Source organism: Poecile atricapillus, chromosome 7 (assembly GCF_030490865.1).
Source record: "Poecile atricapillus isolate bPoeAtr1 chromosome 7, bPoeAtr1.hap1, whole genome shotgun sequence".
Classification (NCBI taxonomy): domain Eukaryota; kingdom Metazoa; phylum Chordata; class Aves; order Passeriformes; family Paridae; genus Poecile; species Poecile atricapillus.
In genome coordinates, this window is record NC_081255.1 from 23,153,128 (window position 1) to 23,180,887 (window position 27,760).

General features: G+C 46.2%; 2 protein-coding genes across 8 annotated transcripts in view; one reads left to right on the forward strand and one right to left on the reverse strand.

Moving 5' to 3' along the window:
* Window positions 1-7,831: 7,831 nt before the first annotated feature.
* On the reverse strand, window positions 7,832-17,450 carry MED8 (mediator complex subunit 8). The gene is made up of 7 exons (XM_058842158.1): window positions 17,397-17,450; window positions 14,696-14,814; window positions 13,523-13,667; window positions 13,016-13,156; window positions 12,526-12,607; window positions 11,289-11,537; window positions 7,832-8,292 (listed from the first exon to the last, which is right to left on the reverse strand). The coding sequence occupies exons 1-7, from the start codon at window positions 17,400-17,402 to the stop codon at window positions 8,228-8,230; spliced, it is 807 nt and encodes a 268-aa protein (XP_058698141.1). The 5' UTR covers window positions 17,403-17,450; the 3' UTR covers window positions 7,832-8,227.
* A 22-nt stretch (window positions 17,451-17,472) lies between these two features.
* SZT2 (SZT2 subunit of KICSTOR complex) overlaps window positions 17,473-27,760 on the forward strand; it is a 54,181-nt gene continuing 43,893 nt past the window's right edge. For all 7 annotated transcript variants that reach the window (XM_058842159.1, XM_058842161.1, XM_058842160.1 and 4 more), the window contains exons 1-9: window positions 17,473-17,514; window positions 17,762-17,887; window positions 18,044-18,217; window positions 18,568-18,738; window positions 20,577-20,708; window positions 22,699-22,858; window positions 23,334-23,440; window positions 23,618-23,828; window positions 24,873-25,043. In XM_058842159.1, the coding sequence (XP_058698142.1) occupies window positions 17,485-17,514; window positions 17,762-17,887; window positions 18,044-18,217; window positions 18,568-18,738; window positions 20,577-20,708; window positions 22,699-22,858; window positions 23,334-23,440; window positions 23,618-23,828; window positions 24,873-25,043 (1,282 nt within the window). In that variant the 5' untranslated portion in view covers window positions 17,473-17,484. The remainder of the gene's footprint in view (window positions 17,515-17,761; window positions 17,888-18,043; window positions 18,218-18,567; window positions 18,739-20,576; window positions 20,709-22,698; window positions 22,859-23,333; window positions 23,441-23,617; window positions 23,829-24,872; window positions 25,044-27,760) is intronic.

Sequence of the window (27,760 nt, forward strand, 5' to 3'; positions counted from 1 at the left end):
CACTAAAAGTGGTAAGAGATGACATTACTCGGCACCTGAAGGTCCATTAAATGCCACCATGTTGCTCTGCAATTTCAATAAATGGAGGTGGGCAGGTAGGCCATGCCTGGGCATGTGCTGCTCAGGCTGATGTGCTGCCTCCTTCCAGGGCTAATGTCAGGATTAAGTGACTCACCTTGTGCAAAATTTTGTATGATATTTGTGCTGATCACATTGTAGTGGCAGTAAAGGCAAATTACCCCATCACTGTTGTCCTCTCCCCTTAAGCCAAATGAAATGTTTTCATTCCTGGAATTTGAGATCCTTATAAGCCCCTCAAGCTACCAGCAAACAACCCACAACATTTCTGTAGCAAACAAGCATGAAATGACCCTGCTGAAACCCCAGTTGTAACATGACACTGTAGTTTTACATTAAAACATCGCCTGCAAAAAGACATTCCGTGAGATGAAAGGGGCGGTGAAAGCATCACCTGGAAGCTTGCTGGCACTGTGGTGGTGCACTGGAGCTTTGAGAGCAGACTTTCACCCCAGTGTGCTTAATTGCTGGACTTTGCCTGCCAGACCGAGTGGGCAGCACACATGACTGTTGTTTCCTGCTGGGATAAGAATTCTTTGTCAGCTGCATAGCAGCTTCTCCAGGGCTGGCATGGGTGTCAGCATCACCATGGCCTGGGAACATCACCCCAGCAATACAGGACACCCTGGGACAGATGTGCCGGAAATCTCAGCCCACTCTGGACCTATTAAAGCATTCTTATTTGTTCCTCTGGCCTACAGGATAGTCCTGTGGAATAATGGTGCTTGTTTGAAATCCATCAAATCATGTGGAGGTGGGAGGGAAAGAAGCAGAGCCACAGCCACAGCAAGGTGTCTAAGGATACCAAAAGCCTGGAGAAGCCCATTTTTCAGTGTCTCTGCATGGCAGCAGGCATGGCAGGACCACCTCAAGGCCCATAGTGGACTGGCAGGAGGCTGGAAAGGGTCAGGAGGTCTGAAGGTTTCAGCACATGCGGCTCAACAGGAGTCCTTGGTTACTGTACAAGTACTGGTGACTGGCCACCTGCAGTGCACAGGAGCTCTGGGAGCTCCATCTCTTGCAGGGACCTGAAAACTGCCCCTTCTCAGGGACCTTTCAAGGCTCTCTCATGGGCATATGCTCCTGGAAGAGAGAAATGCAGGTAATGAGAAAGCCATGGTTCTGATAATCCCCAGAGTCTCCCCTTTCCATATGAAGTAACTTCATTTCATCTTTGTGATTTAAAGCCCACAGGAGTTGATCATCTCTGGCAACCTGTCCCAGACTGCCTGGAGCCTGAGAGAGCAGCTTGGCAAAGCTGGGTGACTTCTTCACTCAGGCAGTTGGGATTGCAGTCAGATCTGGTGACTTGACACCCATATGTCCCGCTCCACAACTGTGTCCAAGGGCTGTCCTCCTAACTGGTGGAACAGTGGGGCCATGCAGCTCTATGGAGTAAGCAAAGTCAGAAGAAAAAAGCCTCCCAAATGCTCCAGGCTGTGCTGGGGACTTTCCTGAGAAGACTTTGCCCTGACCTGAAGTGGCCACAGAGTCCTCAGCAGAGGCTGCCCAGGGCAGGGGTCCCAGGTGCTGCACTTTGGCCGTGGGGCAGTGGGGTGTGAGCTGCCAGGCATCAGGCTGAGCACGCTGCTGGTCGCTCCACAGGGACTAAGCCATAGAAAGGATATCGTCAGAGCAAAGGATTGTTCTGGGAGAACAGGCTGCACAAAGAGGAATTGTTTGCCATGAAATGAGGCCGTGTTTAGCTCCAGCCAGGGCTGGGCTTTGCCTGCCTGTCTGGGTTGCAGGCTGGCAGGGGATACTGTCCTCTGTGGCCTGCCTGGCATCTTCTCTGCTTCTGAGGTTGTCCACTGGCACAGTCAGCAGCGCAAGTACATGCCCTGAGACTCATGGTGGGTATGGAGAAAAAGGAAATTAAGGGATAAGAAAACTTGTGGCAGGTCTGCCACAGCCTCCTGCACCAGTCTGGCAGGTCCAAGGGGCACAGGGGAAGGGGAGAGCAGCAGCGGAGCATCTCCTGTGGTGAGAGGCTGCACTGCTTCTCCCAGTGACAGGTATATACTCACCTCTCCAAAAGGTGTTGTTGATGGCCTTCCCAAATGTGTGTGAGGGGACAAGCATCTTGTAACTGAGCTCTAGCAAGACACACCAGAGAGCACAGGACGCAAAAAAGCAAAGGGAGAGGGAGCTGCGGGCTCAAAATGTGGGTTGGAACACTCCTATACTTTCCTATTGGTTTTACTCCCCGTATGAGTGAATACCAACATTTAAGAACAATGATGGATGCACTCACAGAAGTATTCTGCGAGTCATTACTTCCTCGGCAGCTGCAGTGGGGCTTCCTCAGCCCGGGACTGCAGGGCTCCTCCTGCCCCTGCCCCGGGGCTGCCCGGCTCCTCCGGTCCATTGTTCTGCTGACTGAAGCAAAACAGGCTGTGCCACAATGACGACGACAACGATGATGATGATGGACACTGTTTCTACTGCTGTGATGCCCATGAGAACCTAAACATACAAACCCAAGACAACCAAAATTGGTTCTGCAGCCCAATTTCACAAAACATGTTTCTTAGGGCAAACCGTTCCTATATTAGCTATTGCTGTGAGCTCTTAGGGCAGTGCTTTGAAGTCAGAGCAGGAGACAAGAGCAATCTCTCTCATATCACAGCAGGACCCCGACTTCAGTACTGCATCAGTACCAAAAATAAACTTCACGAAAACATCCGCTGCACATTTCAAAGCCAAATTCCCGTGGGAGCAGCACACCTCTGCTGCACGCCAAGGTGGACAGAGCCCAAGACTGGCACATGGCAGTGGAAGACAGACACGTCCCACCAAAGCCACCTGGCAACGGGCATGGAGGGCGGAGGTCTGCATTCAAAAGAGGAACACCCTGGGAAATGCTTCAGCTTTGAAATAACAGCCATAGGCAGCAGTGCCCCAAAGCATGGCCTTTACCCCAGTGTATGGCCAGCAAATAAAAAACTTAATGCAAAAGTACCAGTGGGCACAGTCTTTATTCAGAGGAAAGGAGCTGATATACCAGGCAGTACTTAGCACCCACTGCTACTTCAGTGAAGAAACTGCTTGGACATGATGGTAGCAAAGGGAGAAGCCTTACAACAAGCAGGTAAATCAGTGACAGAATCTGAGCAGCAGTGATAAGATAGCTGCTGCAGGAACTACAGCTCTTAAACCCCTGACTTTGGAAAATATGCATCTCAGTCAGAAATACACATGCAGTAGTTTCCTTTCTTTAAAAAACACACAAAAAAAACCCAAAAAGGACAAAGGCTCCTCCTTCAGAAGAGCTAGACAACACGCTTTGCATTACTTTCATGTACAGGGTTACCCCTAAGGAAACTGTAGAAGGTTTTCATTAATTTCTAAGTGCAGGTTTCCACCAAGGCAGTGTTCCTGGATCCAGCCAGAGAGCTGCAGTATCATAGGGACAATAAATAAACTGTGGAATCACATCAGCTTGAACTATTTTTATGGCATGTATTACAAATACATCCAAACATCCCATTTCCTGAGCATGAGCTTTTACCACCACAGCATCTTTGTGAGGTACAAAGTGGTAACATTTTATGTGTAAGATATTTGAAGATTCATTGCATTTGGGTGGAAGGAGGAGATCCATGGGATTTTTTGAAAACACCTGTGTATTCATTTGTAGGCAGCAGCTGTCACATAGATAGGCTCTGCCTCTCCTGGGGCCACCAAGCTCATGCAGGGAGCCTGGGGAAAAGCACAGACCCAGAGGAGCTGTTTCCACCACTTGTCCTTTATTTGTGCCTTTGACTTCTAAGCAGTCTCTGAGTTTTTCAGAGCTCTGTTAAGATGCACGTTTTTCTGCTCTTTACATGTGTTTGTCTCTCATATATGAGCTGCAGGTTAAGGTGCTTTGGAAACAATGCAGACGAAAAACTTGGCTGAACACCCTTTGGCAGTGCTCACCCCATTATTTTGCTTCTTAGCATAAAAAAAGTGCTCCACCTTTCTCAACCCAACCACCACAAGACTTCTTTGGTCCCAGATATTTCTGGTAGAAAGATCCTATCTTAGCAGGAGGATGGAAACCAACCCCGCAGTTCACACCAAAACCCTGCCTTACCTGTGGTATGGAGTGTGGAGAATGAAGAGGTTCCCCTAACTCCTCTGTCCCCCTATCTTTTCAGCCACTTTTTCCCTCTCACCTCACATCACTTCCACCATAAAGGTTTAATGACACCCACTTAAAAGATCTGTAGGTTAAAAAAACAAACAAAAGTGTTATGTTTTGCTCGTTTAAACAAAGACATCTGTGTGCACACCACTGCTTGGGGACGGGACAAGAGAACAAACAAGCAGCAGGTGTTTGTCATGCTGATCACTGGATGCAGAGAGATGCAGGGAAGTGGTGGCACCACTCTGAGCTTCGTGACTCCCAGAGATGATGTGGCCCAGGGCAGCAGCAGGACAGGCTACAGGCACCAGCATGGCTGCATGCATGATACAGACCAGGAACAGTGGGCCTGTGGGTAGCTGGGCAGGAAGGAAAGGCAATAAATATCTCTCCTGCATTTGGGAGGAAGCCAGATGAAGGATTCCTGTCATGAGGGTGAAACACTTTCTACTCTAAGAGTAACTCAGGAGGATGTCAAACAACAGTTGCATAAGGCAAATGTTGAAAACTCAACAGTCTGGGTATTCTGCATCTAAAAAAATAACACCTGCTTTTAAAAATCCAAACTATTGATGCTGAGATCCAGTAACACAAGGAAACCTGGAGAAGCTCCAGACAAACAAGTTGATGTTATGCCAACATATTAAAAAAGTAAACAGGATGGCCTTGTAAACAGGTGTGTCTATTTGACAGACATCACATGCAAAATAATGACCAAAAAATATGTGATGATATTGATAAAGACTTAAAGCAGAGAAATATAAATACCAATCAACAAGGATTACAGACAATAAGCCTGTCAGATGAACATGATACGTTTTTTGGCACTGTATGTTCTTAAGCATCAGAGAGCTGGTACAGCAGCGTGTGCGATCAAGGAACAAGTTCATGGGCCTGGCCAAATGTGAGGCAGGAGAGGAGCTGCTCCTTGTGGAGCTGGTGCTGAGCATGTATTTGCAGCAGGGAGTGCTAAATAGTGTAAAGCTGGTTACCTGGAAAAAAAATGAAGTCATAATAGGTACAGCCTGCTGTCCTGGGAGCCCTTGGCATCCCCAGGGCAGCAAAGGATCCCATAGTCTGCACCAGAGCTTGGCAGGTAGGTGAGAGGAGGCTTGGGGGGCCAGAACAAACCAGTGCCCTTCTCCATCACTCTCCTGCACCTGAACTGGAGCCCAGACAGCCCAGCAGCACCTGCCATGCCAGGGCTGAGCCTCCCCCTGCCAAGATTATCCTGCTTGGAAGAGATGAGTTCAAAAGCGATTGGATAAGGCGGAGCGAAAAAACCGCGAGGGTTCAGAATGGCAGCACATCCCATGTTCAGAGGAAGAATGTGCTTCTCAATCACCTGGTTGGCCCCTGCCACAGCAGGACACAGCCTGAGCCTTTGCCCTGACCCAGCAGGGCAGAATACTTTATTTTTACAAAATACTTCTATTCTGATGCAGTGCACCGGGAATAGTGAATCCCTGTTGGACTTGCAGACCACAGTGACAAGCAGTGGACCATGAATTCCACAGTGACTTTATGGGTAAAAAGCTTGTTCCTGTTGTCTGTTTAAACTTTCAAGCACTGGCAGCTACCGGATAAGAGGTTAAAGTCGCTCTACATCTGAAATTCCCATTCCCACAATTAGAATAGTGTACTCTGGTCCAGTGTCCCAAAGGACACAGATGCATAAGGAGATTTGGCTGTGAGTCAAGAAATGGAAAATATGTCTTAAAGCAAAAGGGACTTTCATCAGTTCAGTCTGTCATAAAAAAGGAATAGGAAAGCTTGATCATAATATCTGACTCCTCTGGTACTAGCAGCTCAGTGGCTTAGTTCCTTCCTGAGAAGATCCACTGACTTGAAGGGCATTAAAGAAATGCACCTTCAATTTAAGGTGCAACAAGAAAACAGTTTCTAGAACAACTCACCAGCCACTGTAGCAGGGATACATCAGTTTAAAAGCAACTGTTTTCCTAACAACAGTGCTCTAATTTACACAAGAACTAATTCGCGGCAGCCTGTGTCATGCAGGAAGTTACACTGGCGAGCCTGGCCAGCCTCCCTGCTTTATAATCTACGGAAAAAAACCCTGCCTGTGTTTCCCTTCCTCCCGTCCAAGTGTGTGAAAGGTCTGGCCTGCCCCATTGGAGGCGTTTTACTCAGGTTAGCGTGGGTAGCAGGCAGCCATGCCCTGCTTGTGTCCCAAGCTGCCCCGAATCACTCCAGCCAGCTGCTGGCCCTGAGCTCCGGCACTGAGGCATTTTAGCTTTATAAGGAAGCCACTCTGGGGGGACGAAGGAAGCAGCGTCCTAGAGCTGAGGCTCCATGAATGGCAAGTGCCAAGGATCTGACACATACAGTATTCTGCCTTCCTTTCCAACCAAAGCAAGGACATGAGTCAGAGCAGGGAACAGCCATTCCCGTGGTTCTCAGCGCATCACAGGAATATCCCTGCAGGCTCCGACTCCCTGGCTGTCAGGCTTGTTTTTGCAGGAACCACTCACACTGGAACCACTAACATGCCTCCACTGCCTTCACACCAGTTCTCTGCTGCAGTCAGTGGCATCCCAGAGAACCAAGACCTCCACATTCATTAAAAGCAAAAAGCAATTCCACCAGTCTGGCTGGGATGGTGCCACTGCAGACATGTCACTGGACTCATCTCTAGTGGAGCAGCTTTGCTATTGTATAAGCTGTTTGTGCTTCCAGCTCAACTTTCTACTTCCCAGCTCAGTGCATTTCAAGGGCCAGCAGGATAAAGTGGGTCAATAACTGCCCCAGTCACAGCTTTGTGGATGGTTTTGTTTTGGGAGAACAGCTCACAGCCTCCACAAATAGGCTGGATCTGATTAGCTCAGAGGCAAGCAGTGCAGGAGCAGCTGCAGGCTGTATCTGCTGAGTGGAGATTTCCTCACTCAAAGATTGCTGACAGATGCTATTGAGTAAAACACTGCTGGCTTTCAACACAAGTCAAAAGGAAGTCCATGCAATGGCAACCAGAGGCAGGACATTGGTCCTTTAGGATAGTGTTGTATGTACTGACAGGACCCATGGGGATGTGCCCTCACCCTTTTGTCTCACAGGAATCTCTCATTAGGCAGATTATATGTTACAGCTCAAGGGCAGAAAGTAGAACAGGGATGGCTTCACAGTGCCCAGTTCCGAAGAGAAACGAGCCAGACTTCACAACCTGGCCCATCCAGAAGTGTCACAGTCCTGGGCACATTGCAATACCTTTCTGAAGTGATACATTAATTCTGAAGCAGCTAAGAAACTTTATAGAAAACAGAAGCAGAGAAGCATGGAAGTGAAATCAGATGCTGCAGCTGAGATTTGCTGCAGCATCAGAATACAAAAGCTCTGTGCTTCTGTTCCTCAAGTGCTGCCTTCTTGCTGTGGGCCTTGAAATAGTCCTTCCCAGTATTTTGCTTTCTGGGGTATAGCCATAATTGTTTTTTAATGCACTAGATGTTTGCACCCTGCTGACTCACTCTACTACACTCCTTTAAACACAAACCTGAAGCTCCAGCACTTGGCCTCCAACATTTTCCGTGTGGTTTAGATTGGAGCTGCTCTGCAGCCTTACCCAGAGGGAGAGTCCGTATGACCCGAGAGATGGAGACTAGTGTGTCACAGTGAGCATAACAAGGTCTTTATTAAACAAGATGGAGTAAAGAAAGAACATGCCAAGTGAACAAGCAGAAACAAGGAGCTCTGTGCAGCTCTTCAGGTTCTGTATCAGGAAAGGGTAGTTTTCCTCCAGGCCAGACCTGGAGAAGATGGCATCAATAGCAGAAGCAAAGTCCTCTGCTCTGGCTGAACAGAGTACTTGTGTCCAGGAGACATGGCCAGCAGCAGCTCCACACAGGCCACCCAGCACTAAATAAAATCCAGGGAAGGGCTTATAAACCCTGTGTTCCCGGATAAATTGTGTGGATATGTGAAGGGACTTGGAAGTCCTGGAAGGAATCCAGGTGGGGTGCCTGCAGCAGTAACAAATGTTGCTGTTCCACGGGTCTGGTTCATCTCAGCTCATCTCTGATATGGATGCATTGAGGCAGATTTTATATTTGTTTTTATGCCACTCGGCATTTTTCCTGGAGAGAGAAAAAAGAAAAAGCAGTGCAAAATCAGCAATATGAGAGGATATTTGCTCAGGATCATTAAAGACTCACAATGACCCTGTGTGGGCTTTTACAGCTCCACTCCAGGCTCATTTGCTACAGCCCCTTCCAGCTTCTGACCTACACGATCAATCATTTCTACAAATTGGCATCTTTCTCTGCTGACAAATCTCCTTGACAATTCTTGTGTCCCCCTGCTATCCACTCCAATTCTATTATTTTTCCATCCTCAGCAAGCCTTTCTCTTTGTCAGGAGGCTCCTACACAAGTGTCAGACTTAGTCTCATAGAAGTTGATGGCAGCAACACACTGAGAAGAACCCAGACTGTGTCCACTTCCATTTCAGAGAATCTGGATCCCCTCCTCTGCAGCATTATTTATAGTCAGGGTGTATATTTAAATTACTAAGCCTCTCTCAGATTTCTTAATTTCCTGTAACCACATCCATCTCTTGGGCATTACTACTCTCTGCTGATACCAATCTCACATGGGAGTGTGTTAAAAGACATCTTACTAGCAGCTTACAGTAAGTGTAGAGTGCTAGACAAAACTAAGATGATCTGAAAAAACCCCCATGATTAAAGAGCAGCACAAAGGGATATTAAAAAAACACTCCTTCAGTATCTTCAATCTGAAGCAGAAAAAAAGGGATAACTTCTGAAAGTTAAAATTATAGTACAGCAGGACAAGAAAAGACTGGATAAGTAAAAGCCTAAAACAATAAAGATTATTAAACTTTCTCAAACATATCCATAGTGGGTCATTGCCAGCAATGAGTAGACAGATAACTGATAGATATCACTAACAATCAGGAGACAAATATTGTTATATATCACCCCAAAAGCAACTGGAAACAGAACTGTATGCTTCACCTACATCTGAGACACTGTGAGTGGTTGTGGTGTTCCCAGTCTTGAGAACAACCAGAAAAAGTGCATGTAAGAGTGATAAGGATGTTCCAAGTTATAATTTTCACACAAAGTCATATTAAAGAGAATAGGACTTAGCTAAGGGAAAAACACCTGAAAACAGACAAAGGAAGGAGACATGACATATTTCCAAAACATGAAAAGTAGTATGGATAAGGTAATTGAGGAATGATTATTCACCATTTCTCACAACATGGGTAAAAAAAGAAAAATGCAATTAAATTATCAAGCAAAATATTTAAACATAGAAGATTTTCAGCAAAATGTGATAAAGCTGTGGGACATACTGCTAGAAGTGTTGTAGATGTCAAAACTGTAATTCAAACAGGAACTGCAGAAATTAATGGCTACTGTATCCAATGGTATCAAACCAAACTCTGGCTTAAAATCCCTAAAAAACAATTTTTCCCAAGATATACTTGGTTCTTGTATTCTTTCAGCCTCAGCTATGGACACTATCAAAAGCAGAACAGTGAGACTGACTTTTGCCAAAACCCACTGTGGCTGCTCTTACCAAGAGGTACTTTCCTCATCACCCAGGCTGGACAAGTGCTCTCCTTACCAGCGCACTCTGCTTGGCCTACAGAAGTGACTGTCTCCCCACCCTGGATACAGTGTCTCTGAGTGTTCAGCCAGGAATCACAGCAGGTCTTCTTTGTTACCAAATTAGTGGAAATTACTTTCTAACTCTTACATAAATACATACTTAGCTTAGGATCAATATTGTTGCTCAAGTACACAGCTAAACAACAGTCATTATATACAGGCAAGAAAACACCAATTAGGATATTGGATATCATAAATCACAATGAACATAAACATTCTGACAGTACAGGGTTAGCCTGCAGGTCCCCCAGGTCAAACCCGTTCCTGACAACAGAGGACTTTTATGGAGGAATAACAGACCAGGGCAAGCCTGCAGTGATATCCCTGCAGAATACCTATTCTGCCTCTAACATATTGTTGCTCAGTGTCATGGAATCAGAGTTGGTATCCTCAGGACTAGATGTTGACTGATTTTTCATCCAGAAGTCTGTGTACTTACTTATTTTTCCATCTCATATAAACATTATGTGCCTATCACACACAAGACAATGTGCTCTACAGTGTAATTATTTAGTATTCAGAAAAGTATCTCCCTTTTGTTCCAAACCTACAAGCCCACGTTTTGATTGGTGCACTTTCACCAATCCTTCTGTATCATGGGAGACAATGAACAATCATTCCTTATTTGCCTGCTGTATATAATTTGAGATTTTATAGGCTTCCAGTTTCTTCTCTCTATCCCCAAGCTATGCCCTCTAGCAGGGAAGATATCAGAACCACCCATACTATTGCAGGTGTGGGTGCCCAATGGATTTACAGAATGGCCTGAAGACATCCTCTGGTTTTCTGTTTCTTTTCTAGAAATTCCTAGTATTTGGTTTGTATTTCTGCCTCAACTGAATACCAAATTATTGTCTTTACAGAACTCTTCTATCATAGATGTATTTCACAAATACAAGTAAGTAGATTAGGGTCCAGGTGCTGGATGTGTACAGTCAAATTTCTATGCCTATGTATTTCACTTTATATTCAATGCAAATGTCATATACTGCTATTAAAGAAAGTCACTTTGTACAGGAAATCCTAACATTTTACAGAAAACTTTTTTTTTTCTTACCCTTAATAATTCATTATCATCAAACTTTTCCACTTTATTACCTACACACAACTTAAATTTCACAGGAAAACCCCCAGTACAGATCCCTGAAAACTGTGATCTCCCTCTATACTGATTCCTGTTCACTAAGTCTATTATTAAAACAGTATTGCAGTGGGAGTTAAGAAGCTGAAGCTGGTTGGCTGGGATCCACCTCACCCTCTGAGACAATTTGAAACAGGTATTACTCCTCTATTATAACCTGACTCATGTTATTAAGGCCAGAAATGAACCTCATCCTTAGTTACATCTAAAAGGTGACTGAGGAAGAATCTCTATGTCCGCATTTGTCTTTCTTGGTCCCTGGATTTCAGCTGATCTCAGATATGGAACTTTACCTGGCTGTCCTGCTGGTGCCATCTGCACTCCCGCCAGCATTGGCTGCTGCTGAGCTGGTGCACCTGTCATTGGGACCTGCTGCATGCCTGAAGCACCTGCAATGATGGCACCAGCTCCTGCCTGGCCCGACTGGACAGATGCCCCAGAGCCTGGGGGTCTCCGGTTTGACAGCCCTTTCCCAAAGGCCACAGCTGCCACCAGTGCATTGGTATCTGCAGGGTTGAAGGTCTGCTTGTTCTGTCGTAAACCTGTAAAAAATAAGTTATTTTGGAAGTTATTTTTAGACTTGGCAATCAGGTCTAAAAAGTAGCATAGCTGGTCCTGAATTTACTTTTCAGCTACTTTAGTGCATGCAATAGAGATGAGTTTCTTACAGGCTGTCCTACAAGAGTCTCAGCAAGGTCAAAGAAACTGCAAAATCAATGAACACTGGTGATCCAAGAGCTTTTTCACTGAGAGCAGGGCATAATCTGCTCATGGAAGGAGGACAGAGTAAGCTAACTCCTCCATGCCCATAAGAAGCTCCCACTAAAGGCTTGTTTGTTCAATCCTATGGCAGGTAACAAGCACTGTGATCGAGACAAAAAAGAGCAACACCCCCTTTTGGAGGCTCATAAGCAACATGGTGTCTGTAAGTTTTTTTACCACACATGTGCCCAATTATACTGTTAATCCCAGCTACTAGACAGAACCTGTGCTCTGATCACGTGTCAAAGATGACAGTAAAAACACTGCCACTGCCTTTATGAGTAGTGTGTGGCACTCCTGGGAACAGTGAACACCACAAACAGAAAAGGTTGGCCATGAGCCTGAAGCACCCATTACCTAGACAGGATCACACAAGAGCCTGCCAAACATGCAGACTCCTTCAGAATATAGCTAAAGAGTTTCTCATTCACTGCTGCTGCATTTTCACAGCTTTTTTCATTAATTAAAGTTGATTGGGAAGCTTTCTTGGCATATACTTATCACCTCCTCAAAGGGGGATATGTCAAAGGGTTGGAGTGACCTTCCCACCATGCATAGGTCTTACAACAAAGACACACTGCACCCACAGGCTTCCTTCTCAAATTAGGGGGCTCCAGCACAGCCAATCTTACATCTTCTAGAATGTTTTCATTTATGCTGCTCAACTGTGTTTCCCATACTTCAGACTCTCCAATATACCTATTTTGCCTTTACTCTCTCAAGTCTGCTGCTTAAACCCTGTACCCCACTCCCACCTCAGGGACATACCTCCACTTTCAGATTCACGCTCCTCTTTACTGATTTTCTCCAGCAAATTTGAGCACATTTTGTTCAGACTTTGGATCTGTTTCTGCAAAACGAAAACTGTCAGAAACTGCCAGGATACCTCCAACTCAGCACAAATCAGCAAGATAAATGAACAAGCTTTCCCTTCCCAGGATCTGTATAACCAAATGTGTTTTGGTAGCTGAGCCTAGAGTGCCCAGTGCTAAGGCATGCAGAAGGGCACTGTGGGAATGTGATAGCCTTCTCCTCTGACTGGTTGGATGGCACCTCCTGTGAACAGCCAGAGAGCTGGACACCCTTGTGAAACTGTGGAGGAAACCAAACCTCAGCTAGGGTCAGCTGGAGAAATCTCAGACAGGAAAGGACACAGAAGAAAAAGAAAACTGTCAAATGGAAGGGTAGAGGAAGCAGTTAAAGGCCATCTTGTGCCCTAGGGATAAGAGGCAGAAGTATCAAACTCTTCTTTACCTACCTGCGCTGCATCAGGGCTAATTCGAGCTGCATCTGTGATCAGCTGCTTCTCCTGCTCCTCCACTTCAGGGTCGGGCTTAGTTCGAAGATGGTCGGGCACCACTTCATGGCTGAACACTGGGACACGCCCCTCTGTCTGCCGCTGCAATAGTGGGACAGGCCTCACTCAGAGCCTCTTCCTCCAGCCCAGCACTCAGGCAGCTCCAGACCAGGGCACAGGCCATGGTGCTGAACAAAGCTACAGGGGAAAACTCGATCTGGGCACCACTAGGAAGTTTCAACAACTTGCCTAGGAATTTGCACTGTGCCTGTTTAGTAACAGCAACATATTTATTAACAGGAACACCTCCTGCAAAGTGTATCCACTGCAAGTGTTTGCAGGTGAAAACCCCACAGCAAAGCAGCCCTCAGACAGCAGTACTTTCTTCCCTTATGCCCAGAACCGAGGAACACCCAGCTGAATATCAGGCACTCAAGCACTCTCTGATACTCAAGGGACATGTCTTACCATGATCTCCTCATCGCGGTCTGGAGACAGCACTAGGGGGATGATCACTTGGTTTCGCAGTAGCGGGGTCTTCTCATGCTTTAGCACTTTATTCAAAGTGTTCAGCTGTCCTGAGAGCAATGCAAAGCTGTCCAGAACTGAAGGCCTGGAAAAACAAATAAAGATGGAACATGGAAAGGGGATGCCACATGGGGCTTTTTTCTCTTCACTCAAATGGCTGAGGAGTGAGGAAACAACACTGTTAATCCTCAAATCAGTCTACTCCAGACAGTAAGCAGTAAAACCTAGGCCTGAATATGCAGGTGTGGACAAACCCCAGTCCTTACTGGAAATGGCTCAAACGCAGCAAATATCTCAGGGACATTACAAGCAATACCACTGTTTGACAGTTGTTTGGGATTTCAGTAACACACACAGAAGCACTTCTTTCCTTGTCACTACCTCTCCCAGTGAAACTCTGGAGCAAGGTCTAAGAAAAAATTTCACATAGTACAGCCAGGAGAGAAAATATTTATAGCCTGGCTATCCAGCCTAAGAAACAATGAAGCTAAATAACTGATAATCTTTTCAAGGAGGTCCTCTTCAGCTTGGTTTCTGTGCGGGATTCATCAGCTCTCCTGCTTTTTGCAACATTAACTACAAATGTGAACTTGTTTGTGAAGCTATGCTGCAGTGGCAGACACTAAGATACCATATAGTTTATCAAGCTGCAGCTATTAACATCTTTATGCTCCATATTCTCCAGGAAAAGAATGCCATCTTGCAAGGCTCCCAAACCGTGTAGTAAAGCAGAATCAGGAAAACACAAAAGCTCAGTTTATATCAGAGCCATAAAAAGCCAGAAAAGGTCAGGAAACACAGAAATAACCATTCCTCTTTTTATAGTATGTGTGGATCTCTAAGGTCTTTCATCTGAGAACTTCTACTCACTGCAGACGCAAGTCTAGTTCCCATAAAATGTCTGGATTATAAGGTGTTTGCATGACTCTTATTACTCTACAGCATGAAGCCAATGGATTTCAGCTGGTTTTCTTGTGGAAGATGTGTAGTGGTTCCTCCAGCACAAATGTAAAAAGAAAATTTAAACCTATTGACAAGAAGATAATGTTTTTTAATTAATCCTTTGAGCCAAGTCTGAGAGTTCTGGCAGTGATCAACAGTGAGACATCTTACCATGTGAGTCGGTCATACTCGTTCTCCAGCTTGTAGATAAAACTGACCAAGGAGTTCTTCAGGTCAGCTACCTGACTGATGAGTGCCTCTAGGGTCAGCTCCAGCTGCTTCTCCTCTCTCTAAAAAAAGACAAGATAGACAAGGGAGGAGGACAAAGACGTCGTGAATCCACACCCATGCATCCATGACCCAACCTGTCCTACAGACAACCTCTTTTTCAGAGGAAGCAGAGGCATTGGAGATAAAGTTCCTATTATTTCACACTGACCCCTTTCCCTTGGGTCAGACTACTCAGGCAAGAAATTTGTGTCTGAGACAAACACTTGGCCAGCTGCCCTGTTAAAGATCTAAATGAGTGTAGTGACAACATCATCACTTACATCTGCTTTCTACCCCATCAGGCAAAGTCATCAAAGTTAGCTCACACCACATTTGTAAGCCACTTAAGCTAACCCAGATCAAAGATTAGCATTCCCTCAGCCTTTTCTGACAGCAGCTATGGGTACTGTGATGTCTTCATCCGAAATAGTCTTTGCAAAATGAGTGCCAGGATCGTTTGTGCCCTTCACCTCATTCTTTACTTTCTTTCTGCCCACTTTCAGCTGCCAAGGAAACTGGCAGCTCCCACTGGCTTTATGCCCCACAGACTGGGGCTGAACCCCCACACACACATCTCACCTCCTGCCTTTTGCTGGGATTACATTATTTAAGAAATCTTCCCCACTGACATCCTCTTCTGGGTGAGGGAGGATGGTGACAGACAAAGTGTCAGGACTGGGGATGTGTTGCCAAAGACATCAAGGCATATCCTTGACTCTTGCAAAAACCCTCTAAACTGCTATCTACTCTTACTCATACTAAACTATTACACAAAATATAATTAAAGTCCCAGGCCTAGGGAACTTCTCGTGTAAACTGAGAACTGTACAATAATAATACAATAAGCATAAAGAGGGTGGGACAAAACAATAAAATAATAGAAAGGGAATACCGATTGGGAAAGCAGATAAAGTGACTCAGGCTGTTGGCATGCTCGCTATTGGGTTTGTTGTTGCTCTATTCAAATACACTGGCCCAGTGTAAGCTTCATGAAGACATTATCAGGCACCTTCCATGTTCATGAAAACACATTATTCTATTTTATTTGTACTCTGACAAGTTGGTAATCACTGACAGGACTTCATTTCACTTTAACCACCTTAGAATAAACAGCTGAATCAACCTTATTAAAATTTGATCCCCAGTCCACAGAGTGGATTCATGGAACAGACCGCTGCTGCTGTTCCACCTAGAGACAAAAGCACTCTCCTTCATCTTGTGACGGGACTAGTCAGTTCCTGTCCAATTAAGAAATGTGCCTGTAACAGTTTGCGTGCACTGTGTTTGTGCAAGGAGGTTAACTACTGTCTGTGTTACAAGCTGGGCTAGAAGCCAGTGTTTTACTGCAGAGGTGCCAGGCATATGCACCCGTGGCAACTCCCCTGGCCCCCTGCCTGTGCTTATCCAAGAAGCCCTCCAGAGGATGAATGAAAGCCCATTGCACAAGGAGCACTCTCACGGCAGCAGTGCACTCCAACCCTCCTTCCCACGGCTCTTCCCAAAGCCATTAGGAGCTGGAAGCAGATGCAAGCAGTGCAATACGCATACAATGAGACTGATTCCAAGGAATGCTGTGCCACTCCAAGAGGATACTTTGAGGAATTTATTAACAATGTTAAAATTGGCCCAAGGCAGTAAAGACAGGCCTTATGGTAGGGGTTCTGAAAGACCTCCCGATACCGAGCAACTGAAAGGTAAAGGTGAAATTCAGAGTGAGTAAAGGTAAAGTAATGCAGGTGGTGAAACAAAGGTGGGAAAAGTAATCCTGACCGGCAAAACAAAGGGGGAAAAAGATCCATGACTTTCTGTACACAATGACATTATCAGAGCTGATAATGTTGTAACTCAACAACAAGACCTCATGATTATCCGAGGGTAACCCATGAAAACATCTGCCCAATGATGGAAAGGCAGTCAAGGAAGTAAAAGTTACCACAGGAGTTATTAGGCAAGCAACAGAAACTAAGCATTGTTATGTCATCACATAAATGCATGCCTCCTTTCCATCTCGAATATTACACGTCACTCTTGTCCTCCCAGCCGAGAAGGGATAGAGTAAGACTATGTACTAATAAAAGCAACGAGGATGATGAAGAATATTCATAACTCAAAAAAAACCCCCACAAAACCAAAAAAACAACCTAGTAAAAAGGCTGCTATGAGTAAGTGGCTAAAACAAGGAGAGACAATGTAACAAACCCTATAAACGAGGAATAGCGGGACAATTCGTTTTCATTTTCTTTTCCAGCAAGACAAACAGATCTGTATGAGGCCAGCCGGCTCCGCTTCCAAACAAACCAAAGGAGGTACATCTTTACAGCCTATTAACCTGCCATTAATGCTCTTTTCTTGGGACAAGGATGCTACAAGTTCACAGCACTTAATAAAATAGTTAGGTTCTTCTCCCATTAATGACATTTCATTCAAGCGGGACTGGGGCGCTCACGCTCACCCCACAGCCGTGCAGCAGCAAAGGGCTGCGGCACAGCAGAGCACCGCACCGGCTGCTCGAGGACGCGCTCGGCGGCCCCCCCCGGCTGTCCCAGCCCCGGCTGGACCCGGCCCCACGGAGCCGCCCGGCCCCGCTGCCCCCGGCCCTCACCTGCATGGCGGCGATGGCAGCGATGGCGGCGGCGGCCCCGCCCCGTTATCCCGGGAGAGCGGCACTTCCGGGGCGGGGCCGCGCGGACATGGCGGCGGCCGAGCGGCCCGACGGGGAGGTGGGACCGGAGCCGGGGCAGTGGGGCCGGGGCCGAGGGAGCGGAGCCAGGCCGAGCCGAGCCGAGCCGAGCCGGGCCGGGCCGGGCCGGGCCGGGCCGGGGCCAGAGGCGGGCGCGGGGCACACGGCCGCCGTGGGGAGCAGTGGGGCCGGCAGCGCGGGCCCGGAGCAGCCCGGGGTGAGGGGCGGCGCGGGCACTGTCCAGGGCTGCTCCGGGGGTGACCTGGGCCGCTGTGCTCCCGCCGCAGGTGGAGGAGGCAGGGCACGTATTCCTCCTGATGAAGAAGGACTATCGCATCTCCCGCAACGTGCGGCTCGCCTGGGTCCTCAGTCGCCTGCACCAGGTCATCCGGGCCGTGCCCGAGCCCGAGCTGGTGAGTTGGTGCTCAGGGCTGCGTGGGGTCACCCCTGCTGCACCACTCAGCAGCACCTGCACCCTGCAGAGCGTCTGAGCACCATCCCTTTATTTGATTCTTCTTTTGGTGTTTCTTGATGTTCTCTCATGTTCTCTCATTTGCTTGTTCTGGCAGGTAAAATCAGAAAATGAGCTTGATGTTCTCAGCATCCTGCCTAATGGGTGGCAGCCAGACGAGCCGGTCCAGCCCAGGCCCTACCTCCTTGTCCCCTCTACACGAGTCACCTTCCTGGCCCGTCAGTACCGATTTGTGATTGAGCTTGATCTGAGCCCTTCCACGGGGATTGTGGTAAGAGTAGAAACTGCCTCTCCTTAGGGTGTTCTGCATTAAAACAAACCCATTTCTGTTTGCTGAGTAAAGGTTTATTGCTCTCGGTGTTAATCTGAGCTTTTGCAGAAGTCTTGCTTTTTCCAGGAGGGAGCCATGCTGTGCCCCTGGCTGGGAACTTAATGGCAAATTCTATTTCTCCATTGGATGTGTGTGCTTAATGTGTGACTTCTGTTTACAGGAGTTGTCACTTTAATCTAGCTGCCATCGCAGAAGGATGTTCGCTGTTGGCCATGTGCACTGGGACAACCAACAATGAGATTAAACGTCCTAGAAGATGAAAAAGCTGTTCTCTTTCTCTGTTTCTGTAGGATGACTCAACGGGGGAGATAATTTTTGATGAAGTGTTTCATGCCCTTTCCCGATGCTTGGTGGGATTGTTAAGACCCTTTCGTATCCCTGGTTCAGACATTATCTACCAGCCAGAAATCTTTGTCACCATCCAGGTGTATTCCTCCATCATTGGCCTGCAGTCCCACCAGGTAAAGTTCAGACTCTCTCTGGGCACAGTGTGAGCAGCTCGCTGTGCTGCACGGGTGTTCTGTGAGTGCAAGGGAAGGGGGGCAGGTGGCAGCTGGGCTCTGCTATCTGGGATGCTGCAGGCTTGTCTCACTAAAACGCATAGCCTGGCATGATGCAGAAGTGCATGTGAGCAACTTCTCTTTCCTGGGCAGGAAGCAGAGGTTTCTCTGGAGAATGCTGCCCTCGGGCATGATCTTAGAGTTGGGCCACAGGGAATATTTTCCTCATGTCGAATGTGTGTTTCTTCTTGTTCTTCTTCTTTTGTTGTTTGGGGATTGTTTTTGTTTTTGATTTCTGTTGATTAATTCTTTTTGCCTGTTTTAATTAGCTGGAAGCATTCAAGAAGAGCTTGTATGACCAAAAGCTTGTTTGTCTGTTCCAGCTCTGTAGCAGTGGTTAATTCAAGGATAATTGCCTCTTCCTACAAACCTTGTTCTTTTTGCACTTGGTTTGAATATGCTGCTTCTTGCTGGAGGGAGCAGCCAGCCCCTGTATTGAGATTTATCAGTGAGATTTCACTTGTGTCAGGGCAAGTCTGTTTAAAAAATTTGAGTCTGGTTTATGGGGCCAGTGTTGTTTTTGAAGTTCATCCTTGATCTCTTCCACCTTATAGTATTTTCACATAACTGTTGTGTTTATGTATTTCATCCCTTTGCTAATACTAGGGGAAGTGTGCGTGGTAACAGGAAGAGCCTGTTAGTCTGTGTTTGTTCCCTCCCTTCCTGTCCCCAGCCCTCCCTGCCTAAGCCTTCTGCCAGGGTTTGTGTTGTACCTGAGGAGTGTGGCCACCACTTTGGTCTGTTCTGAGGTGCTACTGGAGTAAGTGTAGCAGGAATTTCTCCATTTGCCATTGATGTTTTATATGTCATCTTGTCCAGCAATCCTGCAGACCATCCTTCTGTGCCTCAGTATCTCCCTTACTTACACTGTATTGAGTGTTCTGAAGTTGCTACGTTTTTCTTCTTGGGACCTCTCTAAATTCCCACTTAGTACGTGAGGCTGTGAACTGTGATCTCTGGGTACAATTGGATAATTATATTCATTTTATGGAAGAAAAGGTGTATGTGTGTATCACTCATGCAAGAAAGACTCTCTTTGGTAATCATTTATTTCTCCTGTGTCGCTGTAAGGTCTTGTCCATATGAGACTGAGGGAATGTGGATAACATGCAGCACCCCACCAGTCTGCTGAGGTCTTTGTCTGCATTTGGTGTCTTCTTTGTGTCTGGTTGTGGACCCGGATTGCCTGTACCAGGGTGATAGCTGTAAACACCAGTGTCATGTCCCCTGTCACCCTGGGGAGTTTCTGTGGTGGCAGGTGTATTCTGTCACATCACTCAGCCTCTTTTGTAATGTCCACTCTAAGTGTTTCTTTATTTCAACTTGCTGTTCCCCTTGGAAAATAATTTGATCAGTCTATAGGTAAGGTAGATTAGAACAGGCCTTCCTTAGGAGCATCAGAGTACAGTTGATGGTTTCTAGCAATGATCCCACATCACTTTCTCCTAATAACTGCTTATCCTGGAGAAAGTCAGATGAAGTAGAAGTTTCTTGCCCAAGGAGATTTCCCAAAGTGTCACGTAAGCTGCTGTGGGATGCACAGCAGATGCCATGAGGTACTGCTGCTCACAGGCAGTTGCTTTTGAGCAGGAACAGAGAGAAGAGGCCTGTGCTGTATCTGTGCTTTGTCAGGGACATGTTTCACCTTCACTGTGCAGAGCTGTGTTCCTGTGTACCACCTTGGGGGCTGGTGCTATAAAATCTTAACTTGATGACTGACATGTGTGTCCTTGGGCCAGGTACTCTTCCAGGGCTGTCAGCTGGATGAGACAAAGCGGGAGGCCTTTCTGCACCAAGTTTACACACAGCTCTGTGCCTTTGAAAACAAAGTGGCAGAGATGCTTCAGCAACAGTATGAACCCAAACCGCAGGTAAGGAGGGCAGAGGTAGTTGGGCTCTCTTGGCTTCCTGGAGAGGTGCACTCTGAGGCCCTTCTGAAGTGGGGTGGCAAGAGGAAAAGTACCATAGGTCTGCAGAAGGAGCAGCTAAGGGGTTGGTGAGATGATGTTGTGGGACCCAGTAATGAGACATGAACACTGAGGATGCAGAACAACTAAGTGTTTAGAAGGACTGGTGAGGATGATTACCTCCCCCAAAGTTAATGTGCAGCAAGATGGCCTGACTGTATATTGGGAGAAATGGTAGGATGTGCTTTCTCTCCAAAGAAGATGGTGGGAGAGGTGATTATGTCCATTTAATTAATCTGTAAATAGCTGTGAATATGCCCTTAGCTCTTGTTACATTTCTTGAATGAAAATACTTCCTTGTTACTATGAAAACTGGCCATGAAGCTGAATAAACAGGTAGTTTTTTCAAGTATTTGAAATCTGTGACAGATGCTGCTTAATAGCCATGGATATTTGTATCAACAAATTAATGACAGAATCCTCGTATGGTCTGGGTTGGAAGGGACATTTACAGATCACCTCCCTTGACCTGTTGGCTATGCTGCTTTTTGATCTTCTTGTAGTTAAAGTGATTGCTGGTCTGGCTGAAGTTATTTAGTCCTTAGTTAGCATTAGTTATTAGAGCTTGGGCAAAAGGGAGGAAAAAAAATGTCCCAAAATCAGATGACGGAGAGGCTACTGGTGATGTATTGCAGTTGCATATCTGAAGTGCTTGGAATCTCATATTCTAGCTGAAATTTATATGTTTCAATGCTAAAACTGCCAGTCCTGAAACAGAAAGTAGATTGCCGGAAGTAAATACCTCGACTGGTGAGTCCAGATGGTGTTTTTGCAGTGCTTTGTATGCATTCCTGCTTGATGCAATATTTCTCTCATGGTAAACTACCCTGTAACTTCTTCCATGCAAATGGAGGAGAGAGACGCCCTTGCAGGCCAGAGGGACTGGTGAGTCCTGCCACAGGCTGTGGGGTGGAGGTGGGAGGCCCCAGGGGAAGGGCAGAGACTGAAACTTTTTTCACTTTTGAAGTTGCGCTAGCTGTATCATTGGTAACAAGTGTCTGAATTTAAGGCATCTGGCAAATTAGAGTGATTGACAGTCAGTATTTTTTGCTCACAGGCACAGACTGCTCCCATTTGTGCATAGCAAAAGTTTAGTTAGTTCTAGTTTTGTTTTCCCAGCTCAAATCATCTGTAGCTTTGTAGAGCAGGGGGGGTCTCAGCCATTCTCTGCATTAGCAGTAAAAACGAAGCAGTATTTCATTACAGGGTTGAACTGCCAGAGCCTGTGGGGATTAAGGGACTATGAATACAGTAGGTTTCTCACTGTTGTAATTATACAAATTTCAGGCTTTGCCTAGAGGATATTTTTTATAGAAGATGCAGAAGCCTACCTGCATTTGTTTATATCAACACTGCATAACGAAGGCTATTTGAGTTAAATGCATAGGCGTTAGACTTTGTCTTTATCAGGCTCCTTGCCCCCTCTACTGCAGAGCTTCACAAGTGAGACATAGTTGCCTCTGCCTCTCCAGTGTTTCTGGGCTGAATATAGTAGATTGAGTAGATGCTGAATAGCTGCAGCTTCTACTAGCTTACAGGGGAAGAAAGAGATATTCACCATCTTTTTAACTGGGAAATACTTGCTCCACAGAGGAGTTTTGCTGACCGTGAAGTGTCTCGTATTTCCCCTTCTGTGAGAAATCAGCTTAATATAAAGCTCTGAGCATGCTGTCCCTCTACCTTCAAGCAGCCTTGCCCAGCTGTTCTAGGGGGCTCAAGTGACCAGGATTTTAACGTTATCTGGAAGTTAAAGATGCAAATGGACTCCGCTGCCGTGCTCCAGAGTACCATGGGACTGCTAGACTGAAGGTGTTTGGAAGAGCAAGAACTAGAGCTGAGCTGAAATCTGCCCCATGAGACCTTGTGTTGTTGTTTTTTTTTTAAACTTTTCCAGGTGGATTTATCCCCCCTGAGCCAAGAGAGCCCTGGTGATGTGCAGGAGTCATCTGGAAGGAAGCCCAGTGTATCTGTGGTCACTGCTGACGTTGGTCTGGTCAGCATGGTCCGGCAAGGGATCCTGGCCCTGCAGCTGCTGCCCTCCAACTCCAGCGCAGGTTGGCTGCGTCCTCGGGGTTAAGGTTTGCCTGGTTGTTTGCAAAGGGTTGTGTTCCTCCTGCCATAGGCTGAGGTTAATTTTATAAGGGCTGGTGTGTGCATGGACCTTTCTGTTAGGGATGAAATTTCAACAGAGACATTTACTCTGCATTCTGGGGGAAAATTGTAGCGGTGGGAATGGGGAGGACCACACTGTGCCAAGTGCTGTGTGTCAGTGTTGGGGAGTTTGTGAGGCAGTGCAGCTGTGACTGTTGCTCCAGGCAACCTGGGGTGTGAAGAGCTGTGCCCTTTCTCTGTGCTGTGCTGTACCTAAACAGGATGTTTGCCAGGTCTATAATGCTTTGGAAGCTCTAAACCAGCCTCAGGATTTTCCTTCTACTTTTGCCCTGCCTAAACTTTATGTCTAGTGGATTTACTGGGAGAATGATAGCTGTTTGAGATGGAAGATGCACTAAGATGTTGCCTTGTTTACAGGTATTATAATAATTACGGATGGTGTGACCAGTGTCCCCGACGTGGCTGTGTGTGAGACTTTACTCAACCAGCTGCGCAGTGGCACTGTGGCCTGCTCCTTTGTGCAGGTATGTCTGCTGGAACCTGGCAGTGTGGGTACCAGAGGAAGGCAAGTGGACTGGTGGTGGTGGCATTTACCTCCAGAGGAGAAGTGGGGCCTTCTCTGTCTGAGTCCTTGACCAGCCACCTGCTTTGTTCTCAGCACTGCTGTTCTCTCTCAGGTGTCTCCTTTATCCATCCCATAGGTGGGCGGTGTCTACTCCTATGATTGCAGCTTTGGCCACGTTCCCAATGTGGAACTGATGAAATTCATTGCCATGGCCACTTTTGGTGCTTACCTCTCCACGTGCCCTGAGCTGGATCCCCTGAGCCTGGATCTGAATGTGTATCACAAGGCATTTCTACTGTACTCCTTTCTGCGTACTGGGGAGTCCCTGAATCCAGAATATTACTGTGGTGAGGAATGTGCATGTTCTTGCTGCAGTAGGTGGATATCTTGGAGCCCCTCTCTTTGGGGTGGCTCCCCAGGCTTGGTTATGCTGATACTCTCCCTTGTCATGCCTTCTGTAGGCTGTGGGCACAATTGGTCACACAGCCTCACCTGTAAATCCCTTCCTGGTTCCAGGAATTGGGTGGACCAAGGGAAAACAAATGTCCTATTTTCCACCATTCCCCTGGCTCAGCAATCTGCAGTTAGGCCCACTGTGTTGGGACTTGGTGGGGGATCAGAAGCTCTTGCCCACCCTTCCGTGCACACTGGCTGGCTTGCAGGTGAGGATGTTCTGGAGAGCTTGTCCTAACAGGGCTTGCAGATGGCAGTTTGGATTGAAAAACTAGACCCCTGAGAACTGTCCCAAGTGCCTCTCTGGTTGTTTTTATTTTGTGACTGTTAGTGACTGAGAGTGTTCCAGGAGAGATTAGTTTAGTTAAGTAAGACATGGAAACACCCTTTCATGTCCCAGTGATATGCTGGTGCCATCTGCTCTTCCTGTAACTTGGCAGCAGAAGCCACATAAACTGGCAAATTTGAAGAGAGCTGGCTTGGGACTTGGAAATGTTGAATCTTAAAAAGATCAGCTGTTAGTGGTTTAAGCTCCACATCCTGATACCTTTTAAAAAGCACCTGGGAACTCAGAGTTTTCCAGAGAAATCGGAAAAGCCCCAAAGCTTGCTGTGTGACTGTTGAAACAGATGTGCAGTTTCTGCCTGTCTAGGCTGAGTGTGGAATTCCAATGCGAGCCTGATCACAAGAGCTGTCCGAGAGGAAGCAGTGCCTGCCACCCCACCCTGTCTCTTTCTCAGGCCTCTTGGCCACACTAATGAACCTGTTTGCTGTATTGCAGAATCAGGAGTGGGTGTAAGTGGTGCCTGAAGGATGTACTGTTCCTCAGGCAAGCGGGTGTTCCCGGCAGCTTTCCTGAAGCTCTCGGGGAGGCCTGTTGCTACAGGATGGGGCTCAGGGGAGCTGCTCCCTCACAAACCCATCTCTGGCATTTGCAGTGTCCCAGCACAGGCTGTTCAATGAGCACCTGGTGTCTGCAAGCAGCAACCCTGCGCTGGCGATGCGGAGGAAGAAGCACACGGAGAAGGAGGTGCACGCTGACCTTGTGAGCATTGTTTCGGTCAGGCTGCGCGAGGGCTACAGCATCCGTGAGGTCAACATCACAAAAGGTGACTGCTGCCTTGAGGGTTGGAGACTCAGCTAGGACTCTGTTCTCAGCTGCTTAGAGGAAGGCACAGGGTCTGCCATCTCAGCAGTGGTGGAATTGTGGAGGAAGGAGCCATTTTCTCCAAGCTCTGTTTTCATGAGTAATTGCCTGATGTAGGGCTGCCCAGTGTTGTGCAGTTATGCGCTTGCCAGGCTCACCCTCTGTGGTTGTGCCTAGGGAGGGACAGCCACTGATGCTCCGTATCTTGGAAATGATTCCCCACAATTGTAGAGAAACTAGTGACAGAACTGGGGTTTGCAGAGTTTTTTTTCTGGATTTCATCTATATTTCTCATTTTTTTCTTCCCTTTCTAGTTCTAGCACTCCATAATACTAACATGAAGTTGAGCCCTTTGGTACAACAGATTTAATGCCTCAAAACTAGAGTCTTCCAAAGGAAGAAATTGGTCGAAACAAAGATATTGTTAGGTGAAAATGTCAGATCAGTCGGGACCATAATTAATTCTAGAAGACCATAAAACCTTCCAGTGGTCCCATTCTCTTACTACTACTTACTACTCCTGTTGACTCACTAGACATGGCACCTGGAGTGTGAGAACTAGCTGCTGACTAGGGACCTTGAGGGGTTTGATTGTCCTTAGGAGTGCCAGTAAATCCTACCTAAATTTCCATCTCCAGCTGTGACTAGTGGTAGTACTTTAAGTGGAGATGAAAAAAACCAAATGCAAGCTTATTAGTGCACTAGAATATGTTTTATATCAGACAGAGTCTGTGATCTAACTCCAAAACCATTCCAAACATCCCATGTGATATTTTCTGTGAATTTACTGTGCTCTGCCTAAAAACATGTAAATCCCTTCTGCCACTGTTCTGGTTGGAAGACTGTCCCAGAGCTTCATTGCTCTTTCTCTAGCTTCCTTTCTAGACCATGTTAGACCTGTGTGGCTATTATCTTTAATTAAGTTTATCCTCCTCTGACTTGCACAAACATTTTTAACAACATCTTTCTCCTTGTAATCTACCTTTTGGCAGGTTAATATTAAGCAAGCCAATATTTCACATTTATTTTGTAAGGGCAGGCTTTCTCTTTTGTTTATTCAGGTTAATAGCTCTTTTGTTTTTTTTTCCCCTTAAGTTGCTTTCTTTTCAGTTTAATCTCATATTTCTCAGAACAGTTGATAAGAGGGCTGTAAGTGTGGTTTTATCAATGCCTTGTTCAACGGTGTTAATGTTTCCCTGCTTCTGAAGTAAAATACCAAATCTGATAGACCAAGAATCATGTGAACTTTCTCCAAGAATGTGTTGCAGAAATCCCTGAGTCTTTCACACACCTTTTCTTTCAGCTGATGAGTCCTTGGGGGTGTTTTATTGGGTTTTGTTTGTTTAGTAGTCCTAAATGTGCTGTCCTTCACCTCTGTCACGTGATAGTACTCTTAAGTTTTTCTTGTTCAGTTCGCCTCACTGTTCCTCTGTGATGTCTGGCAATTGCGGTTCATTTGCCTTGATGCATCTTATAAACTGAATGGAACTAAATCACCTTTTTTTGGGGGAAGATTGCTAGCAATCGTATTAGGATAATTCCTAAAATTGGTCTAACATGAATCTCCCTAATTTCTTGTTTCAGGAATTTTCTGTTAAAACTAAGTATCTGCTTAGTTTTCCCAGTGAGACAGCTGTTCTAGTACTGTCTGCAGATTGTTTTCACTAATGGAGGTGAGGCGTGAGATTACTTCCCTTAAATCCAGGCAAATTAGATCCATTGCACTCTCTTTGTCTAGGAATGTCTGTGAAACAATGTGACAAGTCCGTTCCTGTCCACCCTCAGTGTCTTCTATTCTTCTGTGCACAAGTTCACTCAGCTTGAGCAGTGCTGGATAAAAAGCCTTTTTCTTTAGTCCAGCAGCAATGCTGAAGTGCTTTTGGTGACTCTGTAGTCCTAGATGGAAATGCTGGAGGAGCATTCACTAGGTATGAATCACTCAAAAAGCAGTCAGACAAGTTCATCTTACATCCTTTTGTACAAAGGTATAGCTACAACCTCTGTCTCAGGATATTGTAAAGCAGTGAATTCCTGCACTCTGGAGGAATTTATTAGAAATATCACCACATGTTACCATGCTCCCTGCATTTTCCTCCAGGTATTTACCTGCTGGCTTTTACTCCTTGGAAAGCTGAATGGATTGGTCTCCCATTTTTGCAAGAGCAGAGAGCAGCAGCTGCTGGATCAGAGTGACCTTCTGTGGTGAATAACTATGGGCAGGTGCACAGGGAGGAGTAAGAGCAGGATAAACACACATGATGATAATCTCTATTCTCCTTTCCTTTTTTCTTCTTTCTTTGAGCCCTCTCTAGCTCTTTGCAGCTCAGGGGCTTCTTGAGCCAGAAATACTTTGTATTTTTTAGAATAAATTTAAAAATGAAATGTCAGAGGTATCAAAAACATAGAGTGTATTTCTATGCAGCCTTCAGACTAGTAGCAGATAATGTTACTTAATACCTGGGAAAGGCTAAATGCTCTGGGGAGTTGCTGAAAAATTTGCTGAACTAACAGATTAAAGTAGAGTTGAGAAATGATCAAGACATTTAGACATTCTGCACTGCCTTTGCTAAGGAATAGCATGTTTGGCTAATCAGAGTTCTCTGAGCTATTCTGCAGAGAAGTGTATAACAAACAACAGTTAATTAACCTGGATTGCTAAAACTTGCCAATTAAAGGCTG